The following is a 13,764-nucleotide window of genomic DNA, read 5'->3' on the forward strand; positions in this document are numbered from 1 at the left end:
AACACAGTTTAATGATCTACGGTGTATTTATCCTTTTAAAAAAAACAAAAATCATTTTTCATAATCATGATTAATGATTAAAAATGGTGTGATATTCACAGAAAAAGGAAAACTTTTAACATTTAATTATTCATTCATTCCTCTGTTTTAACAAACAATATTATTTTAGCAGGTAAAAGCTGAAGGAGTGTATATTTCTAATGTTTTCAAGACGAAAAAAAAAATGATAGGTTCGATAATCATAGAACTCAATTTGGGGTGGGGATGTTTCAACTTTCAGGTCAAAGTTCATAACTTTACTTTCTGGGTTTTTGTTCTTTGATTGAAACCTCTCATCAACCCTTATTTTCTGTGCTTTTCCCTTTGATTTTTCACTTGTTTCTTGAACTGATGAAAGGTATTTTTTGATTTTATTTTTGTGATGTAAAATGAAATCTTTGAGCTGTGTAGGGCTTGGTTTGAGCATAGTTTTTGTTGTTCTGTTCTTAGCTTTGATTGCTGAGTTGTATTACTTGTTATGGTGGAAGAAGAGATTGACAACAAAACTCAGTAGACATTGAGAGTGATTACAAAACCCAGCAACTGAGTTGTTCTACATGTTTTGCTGGAAGAAATCAGCACCGAGTCCACACGAAATCCAACAACAGCCATCTCAAGTTCATCATCATCTGCATTAAATCAAGGAAAGGGAGGAGCTTGAGTGATGTGGTTTTCAGTGTTGAAACCCCATATCTTACCCCACTTGCTTCGCCTCCATTCTCGACACCTCCACTTACTCCATCAAGGCTGCTTGCGGAGCATTCAACCCTTTGTTTGAATCATCAAACGGTGGAGATGCAGACATGTCGTCATCATCCTCACCTCTTCCCAAGTTCAGGTTCTTGCAAGAAGCCGAGGAGAAGCTCCACAGGAAGAAGATTACACACTGATGGAGGGAGTAGGTAACAATGGTGAAGAAGATGAATCATTCACAAATTCACAATCATTGTTGATAAGAGGAAAGAAAATAGGGTTCAATGAGTCCAAATCTCAGGCACTTTGCTCTGGTCTTGTTCTTCATCAGCAATGGCCAATTTCAATTTGAATTAACAATATTTTTATTTATTTTTTTTCTTCTTCTTCTGATGACCAACCAAAAACTGAAAGTAGTAGGGGATTTGTTTTTATATTTATCTGTCTCTCCTTAGCTGTTAATGATTAGCTGTTATTGTAATCATTTCAAGGAGTGAATTGATTTACTGATCTTTTATTAAGATTTGGTACTGTAAATTTCTTACAAATCTGTGCTTTAAATTGTTAGTAAATATAGATTGATATTGATTTCTGTAAAAATTGTTGTTGATGTTGGCATCATGGTTACATTCTTCAACCGGATGATTATTGTTTAGTTTTTACTCAATTAAAAAAGATTTGGTGCAAATTTGGAAAAATAAAAAATGGTTGTCACTTTTTTCCATGTATGGGGTAAGGGGAGGTAAGATAGTAAGCTACCTCCAACACCAGGTTGAGAGCAGCTTTCGTAAGAGACCTCCGAATTATGAAATACCCTCCGTGGACTACATAAGATTGAATAAAAAGTTGGGTAAACTACATTTGCAGTCATTTCATTATTAAAATATGTTAATGATTATCGGTCATTTAATTTTATCAATCAAACGGTTCATATTTTAAGATAATGTGGACGTGGCAATTAATAAAGGCATAATTTTTCAAAATTGAAATTAGTTTGATATACCATATATCCAAAGTAAATGTAATTATTTTTGAAAAAAATTATATTCAAATATATATGTGGTGCTTGAATTCGAGATCTCAAAGGATAATAACAAGCCCCTTAATTAATAATTACTAAGGTCGTTTGGTTCATGTTCAAATACATAAATACAATGAAGGAATATTTTTATAAGTAAAGTGAATAAATGGTCCCACAACTATTAAAAGCTATAAAATTATGACTCAATTATAGGCTACTTATTTGTTGAATCATTTGACTATTAAAAGTTACAAAATGATCATCCGATTATTCATATTTTTCATACTAATCATTTTTCGTTAAAAATTAATGGTCGTCTTAATTAATGCTTGAAATACTATGATGTCTAGTCAGTGCTTGAAAGCAGCAGTGATATTAGTAGACATTATTAAAATATGATTTTATTATATCTCAGTTAATATGTTAACGTCCAATACAGACAACCTTCAATTTTTAACAGAAAAAGATGAGTTTTGAATAAATGAATATTCGGATTATCATTTTGTAACTTTTAATAGTTAAGGAACTCAACAAAACATCATATAGCTTGAAATAATTCAGTAACTTTTAATAATCAAAAGATTTAACAAAACAATTACCGAAAGAGTTATTTTTTTTAATAATAATAAGACTGGGAGTTTCCAAAACGACAAAGCAGCTGAAATTGCCCGTGAAAGTGTATATTGGGAGCTACACGTATAAAGCAAACCCCACCTTACCAGAAATCATCACATTTTGACATCCCACCCTTCTCTTCACCTTCCTTTCATGCCTTCTTATTTTTGTTCTTTCTTCACGCCAAAAATGGATACTATCCACTAAATCTTTACTTCGGTTAATATATAATTTCTTTTTCAACTTAAAATTATATTTGACTCACAAAATATAATTTTTTTTAAAAAATAAAATTTTCATAATATAAAATTATCTAATTTATTAACAAGAATGTTACATTTCTATTTCTTATTTGTTATAATTTTTTTAAATTATATTATTTAATTGGAACAATATAAAATTACTTGAATAAAAGTTAACTAAATATGATCGTTGTGATATATATAACAATTTACACTTTCAATATTAAATTGACGCATTTTCATACAAAAATATAATTTGTTTTGACTTTTGTTACATTATCTATTTTTTTAAAACACTTAAAATTTAAAGTATTATTAATATAGTTAATGTATCACAAAATATTTTAAATTTTATATAAGTAAATATCTTGTATAAAAAAATAAAATTCAAACTCGAACCAAATTTATATTATGAGTTACATATTTAGATAATATATTTTAGAAAATAATACTTGAGACATCATAAATACAATAATAATAAATATTAAAGAATCATTTAAATACAAACTACATAAATTTACACCTCAAATAATAACTATGTAGTTAAAAAGATATGCAACTAATGAACCAATATGAAGAAGACTCATTATTTTAAAAGTAAATTTGTCCAAACTGCATGAATTGATAAATATCTATGGAATGGGTAGTAATATGGTTCTCTAAATCATAATAAAAGAAGGCTAATGTTAGTAATATTTTTGTAAACCTGAGTATATAATTCCGAAAAATAATATTACCTCTGATAAATATTTTCCGTGAATCATATGCACCCGTAGGATTTGAGGGGATTATGAGTAATTAACACATTAAGAGAGCCACGCATCTATGGCGGACTCTCAAAACCCTTTTGGCGAAATTGTCTTTCCGCCACATTGAGGCTTTCGTTGCGGTGAGAGCGACTTTTCACCGCACAGAACCCTCGTGTCGTTTTCTTTTACTGTAGGAAGGTAGGGAGCTTGGACAAATCAAAGATGGAGTGAGTGCGGTGATGCAACAATTTTGATCTGTTCGAGGGAAAAAAACTCAAAACTAGTGTGAATCATGGATGAAAGCAATTACAACAACACCAACATGTTCCAAGTTATGAACAAGCTATCATAATCCGAAGAAAGATTCAAGCCATGAATGAGAGAAGCATACATGACTACGCGGGATGGATAAAGGACAGCAATGTGATTAGAATCAAACTAATTATTGATGTCTTGCCAATCCTACCATACTTTGAGCTTACATAATGAAAATTTTCAATAAAACACTAAGTTCAAGTTTTCTTAAATCTTAACTACGTAAATACGCTTAGAACTGTGGTCAAGAAAGATTACCACAAACTACAAGTCCAATAAACAAACAGGATGCACTATCAAAGGTGCGCTGGAGTTCAGGGTACATGTATTGCGAACATATGCAGGCAGGTAATAAATAAAAATGGTGTCAAAGAATACCTAAGGCAGCAAGATCTGTCATTCCGAGTTCAGCACAGAGTGGATTCAAGCCAGGCTCTTCCAATAGGCTGAATGCAGTACATCCGTAATAGGAATGATACAAATCGGGTAGCTCCCGGGGATACTTGCTGAAACCTCCTAAATGATAAAATAAAAAAGGGAACATAATTGATAGTCTGACAGATACGAATCACAACCTTCATAGAATTAATAAATGAGATATTTATGCAGAGATAAGGGCTATTATATCACTATTGGATTGCATATAAGTATATGAAGCAAGGCAACTGATATGACATTTTCAGCTGCATTGATTCCATTTTCTGTAGCTCCTACTCCTAGTATCAAAACTCCTTTCTGAAAAAGCATTTCTAGAGAACATTCAATAATATTGTCTTCCACGGATCATGGGGTTGTATTCTATTTACTTTACATTTAAATGCAAAGGGTATCTTTTGAGAAACTATGATAAACCCTCATTTAAACGAGGGTTGTTCGAATGCATGCTGATTTCTAGATAAAGTGTCAAGTAGTATGAACACCTCAGACTGACAAGTCAGCAAAAATCTGCATAGAGCAGTCTTGTCAATGAATTTGTAGCCCCCTAAGATCCTCAAAACTTTCCCAACCCTACACAAGAACATCATTTCATCAAAACAAAGACACCTTATACCATGTCATGAACAAAGGTTTTTCTTCTTACCAAAATGCATAGCATGTATCACTAGATTTATTGGCTCTGCCTTGAAATCCACCATCAATTGCCTGCGTCTGTTGAAAGAAGAGAGGAAAGAGGATGAAATCATTATCAAGGCAAAAAAAAATGCATAAAAGGCCTAACAACCAACTTAAAATTTGATTTTAGATAATAATAGTAAATCTCCGAAAAAATGTTTGCTTTATTAGCACTTTTAAGCTCTTATAATGACTCTTGAGGTTCATTGTCAACTTCTACATATTAAGCTAAAAACATCTTCCAGGCATGAATAGTGATGTTTCTAGATGTTAAATGATAAAAGTAAACCTGCATGCACCAGTTGAGCACTAACGGCACATTTATGATAGAAGAAGTTGCATTTTTTGACAGAAGGTCATCTTCAATGTACCCCATTAATCGAAGAGATGCCATGGCACAATACGTACCACACCGTGCATCATTAAGACTAATGCTGTTGGTATCATCATCAGAGTGAACAGAATCAAGAACTAAAGATATATAGCCTAAGGCTGCTTCATGAAGAAACTTTTCCTACTAAAATATAAACCCGCCAGCATATTACACTGAACACTATGAAAATTTGATAAAAGTAGTATGAGAGGGAAAAGGGAACTGGAATCAGTTAAATATCGACCAAAATCATGCTCAGCTGAATTTGTTTAAAATTTGATGACAACTATGTGCAATGAGAAAATAGCAGAGAAACAGTGATTAGGCCTGCTCTAGATGCACGGGGTTGTCAGAACATAAATCAGCAATTAGATGAAATATTATTTAACTCACCATGTGATTCTAAACCAGGCATCAAGCCAAAGCCACAGTCATAAGACTGAAAGAATAAAATCACTTCTTCAGTATACAGGCCATAATATATGCAGAAAATAAAGAGAAAATGAAAGCATCGATAGTTCAACAGTGCAATGCAGGTAGACCTGGCAATTTAAGATGTAGTCCTTGGTTTTCTCCCTATCAATGTCACTCCAATCCTCCAACATAAAACAGATAGCAGCTGATACATCAATTAGCTAAACCAAGATTTCATTATGGAGAACTTGAAATTATATAGCTTGAACTGTAACTGGTAATGCTTTCAGTTCTTACCAGCACAATATACAAGTCGAAGAAACTGCAAGATTATGAGAAACAAAATTAGTAGCTTCATCTTTATGCAAAAGTAACCAGTCTACAAGATCTATCGCATGAGAATTTGGAAGGAAGAAAAAACAATGTTGGTCTTTCCCTTTCCATTCCATGTTTGTGCACGGGAATACCATCAATATATGATTGCCCTTACAACCAATACGGGTAGACGGACGACACTTCGTAGGTACCTGGCTGTTGAAGATTCCTCGTTGATATCAATATTGATTCTTTGTCTATGGTCAATATATTAAAGCCAACAATCTTTAGTATGACTAGGGCACAATACGTGCTCGCCAGGTGACCAGCATTATGAAACGAAACCTCTATGCAAACAAACAGAAAAAAAAATTAAACTAAACAATTAATGACTTAAAGACAATATAATGACTTTTTTCATACTCTATTTTCATCCGGAGGGAACTGTGACGTCCTAGAACCATGAAACCCGTAAAATTGTCTTACACAAAAAAAATCACATTTCGTTCTAGAAAATAACTTCTATTTATCAAAAGCACAATGGAGCACCAAAAGGCAACAAAACAAGACTATTTATAAGCAAATGCCCAAACCATTTTTCAATTCAGCTCGACTTCTCGAATGAGCTTGAAAAGATAAAACCCAACTGGCAACTCTCTCCTTATCAACCTAAAATATATGCAAACCAGAATCAATAGGTACCTCTAAAAGGTTTTTTTTGGGGTACAATCTAATTAAAGTTCAATGTATGATCAAATTGTCTTAAGAAAGAGGTTTCTTTACTTCCTAATTAACTAAAAAAGATGACCAACAGCCAAATTTTATAAGAAAATGAATAAAAATAATCTAAAATCATTAGTATTTTTAATGAAGGTATAAGAAGCTAATACGCTATTGCAATCAATCAAGGTTTTCTTGAACGAAAGATTAAAATTTTACAAAATAAAACGAACGATTACTTTGTAATCAATTCAAGTTTAGCTATTTTAACTTCAAATTCACATTTCTGCTAAATTCGCAATCTAAATTTAAAAAATAACAAAAAAGGAAAACCAAACAATTAACAGGTTACGCGATCTAAGACTTTGAGAAGGTGAAGGCCAGAGATAGTGAAGAATGCAAGAGTGAACCGATTGATCTCCTGTGATTGGGAGTGATAGGGCATCAAATCGTACAACATTCCAAAGAACCCAACGTGCCGATCTCTGTCGAAGTAGGACAGCGGAGATGAAGGCGACGGCGTTCCCTCTTCGTCTTCTTCTACTCCGACATCGAAATCCAAAGGGTCGCTCGTCGCCATTCTGTTCCCGCTTTTACGAATTTTCCTACCAAAATTTTTGGGGTCCCCTCCCGGGAGTTCTGATTTGGGTCAAATTTTATTTTTGCTCCCTATATTGTCCTCAAAATTAATATTTAGTCCTTATCCTTTAATTCCTCAAAGCTCGAGTCCAAACTGTGTTCAAGTATTCCGTTTCCGGTTAACATGCTAATTTGTTTATGTATTTTTAAGTTTTAGCTTTTTCTTAACTTCGATTTTTATTGGGTAAATTAGTTTTTGGTCAATAACTTGATTTTCTTTTTTTACTTTATTTATTTTGTTCTTTTTTGTAATTTCGATTGTTAAGTCTTTAATGTTGTTGATTTTCTATTAAATTTATGAAAAAACTAATATTTTTCTCTCAAAGTTAGATATTTACTCTTTTTAATTACCAAAATCAGGATGGTAAAAAGATAGAAAAAGGCGAGAAATACAATATATCTCGATTATGTGTTAAATAGATTGAATCATGGATCAGACTAAATCTACTATTTGACATTCAAATATATTTAAACTATCAACGTATGAATAATTATGATTACTCAAAATTTGATATCAACACTAATGATGGTATATAAGTCATAATATAAGCATGAAGAAGAAACGACATATTGTTGATTTCTAGCAATATTCATCATCTTTTTGAGTTAAAAGGTAATCCATCAAATACGGCCCTTATCTTATTTCTTCCCTCAAGACTTCACAATTAAGTATTCAAGAGTAGGCTGAAATCTTTATTATTGCTTAGGAGGACACCAATAAAATTTTAGGGTGGACACCATCAATAAAATGAACAACAAACACAAAGAAATTCGGATTCCAAGATAAGCACCTATTCATCTTAAAGTATACATGCATCCGCCACCGTCGATGAGCTATTAGATGGTTGCAATCATGGGGCAAATAAGACAGAGCATGCGATACGCCTATGGTGATCTCAATTCCTGTCCCATTTCCACAACTTCCACTTCGTCTCTTAAGTTGAAAACAAACTATTTTTTTCTTGTATTTTTAGTTTTAAAAAAATAGTAATAAATTTAAAAATATTTTAGAGGATGTGCACACATATATAAAATGTTTGTACGGAATAGATATAATAAAATTTTAAGATAAACACAATAAATAAATAAATAAATATTTGAAGAAATTTCGGAACTACGTGCCTACCCTTACTAAAGATTAGATCCGCTACAGACCGTTAGTGTAAATAGAAATCCGTGAAGTTTTATGATGTTTTGATGTCGTGTCGAAAGCCGAATTTTCTGCTTTTAATCGGTGAAGTTTCTTCAAGGCAACTACTTTACCCCAAGGTAGTTGTGTTCTATATAGTGATGCAAAATGCAACATGTCATGGTAAACTACCCCATTAGTCAGTGAACTTTGATCCTATTGTTTTATCACCAAACTATAAAAAAAATTAATTATAACATGGAATTTTTCAAATAAGTTTTTTAGTTGTTATATTATTAAGTTATTAGTGTCGTTATCGATGGCAGTCGACTATAATTTATCGTCGATGGTGATAAAATAGACATTAGAATGTTTGTTTTTTTTAATGTTTTCTTCTTCACAATTTTTTTTATGATCTCACTCAAAATCAACGTTCGTCTTTTGGCAAGATTCAACAGTAGAGATCAGTTGTCAAAGAAATATTCGTTGAATTTAACCCTTGAAGGCTTGGACGGAGGAGGTATTGAAGCCAGAACGTGGTGCATGGATACAAGTTTGAGGAGTCCCTTTACAGTGTTGGAACTTTAAAAGGATTGCAGACATATGGGGCGAGTCCAATAGGGTTTGGGCACAACTCAGACTCGTCTACGGAATTTGGGTATGAACATCCGATGAATATGGCCCATCTTGACTTAATGGAAAATATCTCCAAGGGGCTAACACACCCTTAAAGTCAATCAATCAGCCAGACCACTATGAGCTGTGATGAATTCATAAATATTTTTAAAGGTGAATACACTTTTGTTAATAATATAAAATTTTTATATTTGATTATTCAAATTAAATTTCAGGGTGAGTATAATCAATAAAATAGGTAGTAATTGAAGAAAATAAGTAGTAATTGAAGAAAATTCAATTCACATATGCATCAAAGGAATGCAATATTGAAGAGCCAAAAAAAGAAGAAAGGTAAGGTTGCTAATGTCCTTGCCCCCCATATCTAAGACCATTGCATCTAGGGGTATACTCATGTTGACGAAAAGAAGAAAGTGTTCGAGTGCTAACAATTGAAAGAAATCGAGAATACAAGTATTTATATCACAATGAAGGAGGATGTTGAATTGAGAATTTTATCTGAACATGTTCATATCTTTTGAGTTTTATATTAAATAATTGAACCGTTGAGAATTTTTCTATAGGCTTTACGTATCTTTTAGAGTAATGCTCGGAACTAATCCTTTTATTGTTATTGAAAGATAATAAGAATTTGATGAATATTATTTTTCTTATTTTTTACTAGTTTAGTGTGATTATAAGGTAATATATATGTTTGAAAGACTCTTATTGTTTGACAATAAACACTCAAACACCCCTGTAGATGACATGCTCAAACTTTAAACATCTAAAGATAATAATTATCTTTTTAACCATTAACATCGTTTGGTTCATATTTTACTACTAAACATTGTGATTTCTGCTCAAAGTTTCTTTCTCAGGTTCAGAAAGAAGCCTTTGGCTTGTCTCGATGGTGGCATCATGGACAATATGGCTAGCTCGTAATGATGAAGTCTTCGACAACAAAGTCATGACGATTGAGGGGTCGGTATTCCATACCAAATTAAGATGGATGATGTGGGTCAAAGCCATGCAGGAGGATCGGAAACTCTATGGTGGTCACATCCATCAAAATGCCAACCGTCGAAAGCCCCATCAAGAGATGATCACTTTAATTATGGTCCTCCTCTAGCTGGCTGGTTCAAATTTAATGTTGACGGCGCAACCAAGGATAGTGACGCCGGATTCGGTGGAGCTACGCGTCACGACAATAAGCTTGTGAGAACAATATTTGCTGGCCCGGTTAATGCAGATAATGCCAAATATGCCCGAATAGAAATGTACATATAGATGGTGATCTTTTGGTTGTTAAATTTCATGTTATGGTTAGTCGTTGTAGTAATATCTATTAGTATTTACCTATTGTAAGAGTTGTTTTAGATAGTTTTTTTTACATTTTCTCTGTATGATTCTTATATGATTTGAAATGAGTAATTCTTGTTTATTAATAGTTACAGGAGAATATCTTAATTATGTATTCAATTTACAAACCTAATTGTAAATTCTTATTGTAGTTTTGATTTTTTAATAAAATTAATTGTTTTTATTTATGTGAAAAAGAAAGAAATGTCGGTATAGATTGTTATTTAATATGATATTAGTGGGTTGAAAGGGATAATCAAATCTTATCGTCAACTTCCACTAATTTGCAAAGGTCACTTCTTGCATTCTATATAATTAAATGTGCTAAGTTTTCATTATCAGTCATTTCAATTTTGCATGCATTTACGCGCTTTCTTACGATAAACTCTTTCTGGGGTTTCCACCTCAAAATTCTCATGAAAGTGACGACACCTATTTATGTCATCATATTTTTTTTATTCACTAATATTTGATTTATTGATGGATCAAATATCATAAAATTATAATATAAGACATCATTTCTACCCAATTTATTTCATTCACAAAGCTAGGATTTGAGTTTTTGACATTCTTTAAAAGATATAGTATCTCATCCCACTAATAAATTGATTATTGGTATAAATTCTATTTTATTAGAGTTAATTGTATCATGTGTCCTCAAATTATGACCTTTATTTTAAATTGGTTTATAAACTTTTAAATATTCCAATTTCATCCCTAAATTATGATTATTATTTTAAATTAATAATCAAAATTTTGAACATTCATATTTCATCCCAAACTATATGTATATACTAATCACATCCATTGTTAATAAAATCGTTAGGTCAAGTTATTTTATAATATGCTTGGAAAAAATTGGGTTAAACTATGGTTGAAACTAGTTACATATTTGGATGAATTTGAGGATGAAATTGGAATGTTCAAAACTTTAGGGACCAATTTAGAAAGAGGGTTGTAGTTTAGGGATGAAATTGGAATATTTAAAAGTTTAAGGGTTAATTTAAAATGAGAGTCATAATTTAGGGATAAAATTAGAATATTTAAAATTTTAAGGACCAATTTAAAATAAGGATTATAGTTTAAGGACATATGATGCAATTAATTCTTTTATTTATGAGTAAAAGAATACTAATTGAATTACAAAATTTTATAGAATTATTACCCAAATAATAATTCTTTAAGATACTAAAATTAAGCTCGTGACCCATGTGGGGCTTTAAGATGCTAAAATTTTAAAGAATTAAAATAATAGATAAAAGCAAGAGTGTATAAGGATATTTGATTCATTAACATTTTATAAATTAAAATTATTTGGTAAAAGGGTACCTAAGGTCCTTATACTTTTCAAAAAAATAAATATAGTCTTTAAATTATCTTTACAGTAAATGCGACCCCAAACTTAGAAAAAGAACTCAATGTGATCATTTGATCAACTATGTATGTACTTGACCATTACGATGCTGATGTGGAACTTCATAGTGTTAACATGGCGATCTACGGTGGTTGGTGTTATGGCTGATGATATGATAGGTGGGCTAAATTGTTTTTTTTATTGAGTTAAAGGACCAAGTTTATTTTTTTAAAGTTCAAGGATTTATTAAATTTTTTCAAAAAAATTAAAATTTAAAATATAAAAAAATAAATATTATATATATATATTCATTAACTAGAGTGATTATAAATGTTATTATTAAATGATTCACTAAATTTAGTGTCGAATTCTAATTCTAATTTTATTTTATTTAGCAGTATAATTATATTTTTATGTTCGTACATGTCAATTCTAATGTGAGTTTTATTTTATTTTTATTTTGTAGAGACGATTTTGTTATTCCTTGAAAAAAAATTAAAAATAAATATTGGGCTGACAAAAAACACCTCAAACATATGGAGTTCATATCCACTTTGACTTTATATAATTGTATCTAACAAAAAATTGCAGGTAGATCGACTTTCTTATTTTTGTTTCGCAAAAGAGTACCTGAAGCCCTTGTTAGATTCACTAAACCCCTCCTCTTAATTGTATGATTTTTTATATAAATACTTTTAAATTATATAATTTCATGATAATTAATAAATAAATTTTAATTTCATAACTTTCAAATTTTATTTTTATAAGATTGTATAATGTTTATTTAATTCAATTTTATAAAAAATTAGTGAAATAGAATTAGAAATATATCTGGAATTTAAGATAGTTAGAGTTAGATATAAAAAATAAAATTTGTAAAGGATGGACGCGTTTAGATTTAAAATAAAAATTATTTAAAATAAAAATTGTTAAATTCAAGATAATAATAATATATATTTAACTTTTAGTAATTTAATTTTTATTTTTAGTATTTTATTATATTTACTTTTTGAATATTTTTATATTTTAAATATTTTTATTTAAAAAATCAAATAAGTCTCTCAATTTAAAAAAAATCAATTTGATCCTCTAACTCAATTATAAAATTAATTTAGGTCATTTGTCATGTCACTGTTCGCTGTGAACCACCATGTTAGCACCGTGAAGTGTCACGTCAGTATCGTAACGGTCAACGAAAACCATTTGTCAAAGGGTCACATTGGTTTCATTTTCTAAGTTTGAAGGCAAGTGCAAAAATAATTCGAGGACCACATTATTTTTTTCTTGAAAATAACAAGGGCTTCTGGTACCCTTTCACCAAATTATTTTTAAAATTTGCAATACCGAGACTCGTTATGGGAGTAACCATCATAATTCAATTTATTCTATTTATAATGTAAGAATTCGAAATTTTTGATCTTACTTAAAAAATTTAACATCCATCGACTAGACAACTGATTATTGATTATAACAAGTTTATATATTGTATGGCCTCAAAACTCATTAAAGCGACATTTCTTGGGGGTATTGTGTGTCATTATAATTAAAATCATGGTAAACTTTGGTGTTTCACATTATTCGAACATCACTTCTATTAAAAATTATTGAATTGTTTTTTATTATAATTAGTATTATTTTAATGATATTTTTATCTTTTTAAAAGTTTATATAGTTTTTAACTAAAATAACTAAAAATCAATTCAAATTTAAGTATATATATTTTCCCATTTTACCTATATTCATTATTGAATGAATTTTACAAAATATAAATATTTGTGCCAAAATCTAGTATTAAGTAAGCTGGAATTGTTATAGGTGTTCTTAATTTCATCAACCATAACTTCATTTTTAAGTATTTTCATTTTTTTTTTATTTCCGAATTGGACTCTAACCTTCAATGGATACTTAAATAACATTTCAAACAATTAAAATATATTTAAATATTATTTACCAAAAATAAATACTCATAAATAAATAAATAAAAATTCCCGCAAAAAGAAAGAAAGAAAGAACCTTGAATGCATTCATGAAAAGTGTCCTTAATTTTGTGCCACCC

The 13,764-nt window shown here is 30.4% G+C and overlaps 1 protein-coding gene and 1 long non-coding RNA gene across 2 annotated transcripts; both read right to left on the reverse strand.

Moving 5' to 3' along the window:
• Nucleotides 1-418: 418 nt before the first annotated feature.
• LOC120174523 lies at nt 419-643 on the reverse strand. The gene is made up of 2 exons (XR_005521177.1): nt 576-643; nt 419-545 (listed from the first exon to the last, which is right to left on the reverse strand). It is a non-coding gene; the product is annotated as an uncharacterized LOC120174523 (long non-coding RNA).
• A 3,762-nt stretch (nt 644-4,405) lies between these two features.
• On the reverse strand, nt 4,406-7,217 carry LOC120174685 (geranylgeranyl transferase type-1 subunit beta-like). The gene is made up of 8 exons (XM_039181455.1): nt 6,962-7,217; nt 6,482-6,558; nt 6,313-6,370; nt 6,102-6,234; nt 5,703-5,779; nt 5,077-5,301; nt 4,756-4,823; nt 4,406-4,682 (listed from the first exon to the last, which is right to left on the reverse strand). Exons 1-8 carry the CDS (start codon nt 7,187-7,189, stop codon nt 4,529-4,531), a joined length of 1,020 nt encoding a protein of 339 aa, XP_039037386.1. The 5' UTR covers nt 7,190-7,217; the 3' UTR covers nt 4,406-4,528.
• Between the last annotated feature and the right edge of the window lie 6,547 nt (nt 7,218-13,764).

The sequence above is a fragment of the Hibiscus syriacus genome, unplaced genomic scaffold (assembly GCF_006381635.1).
Source record: "Hibiscus syriacus cultivar Baekdansim isolate YM2019G1 unplaced genomic scaffold, ASM638163v2 tig00112114_pilon, whole genome shotgun sequence".
Taxonomy (NCBI): Eukaryota; Viridiplantae; Streptophyta; class Magnoliopsida; order Malvales; family Malvaceae; genus Hibiscus; species Hibiscus syriacus.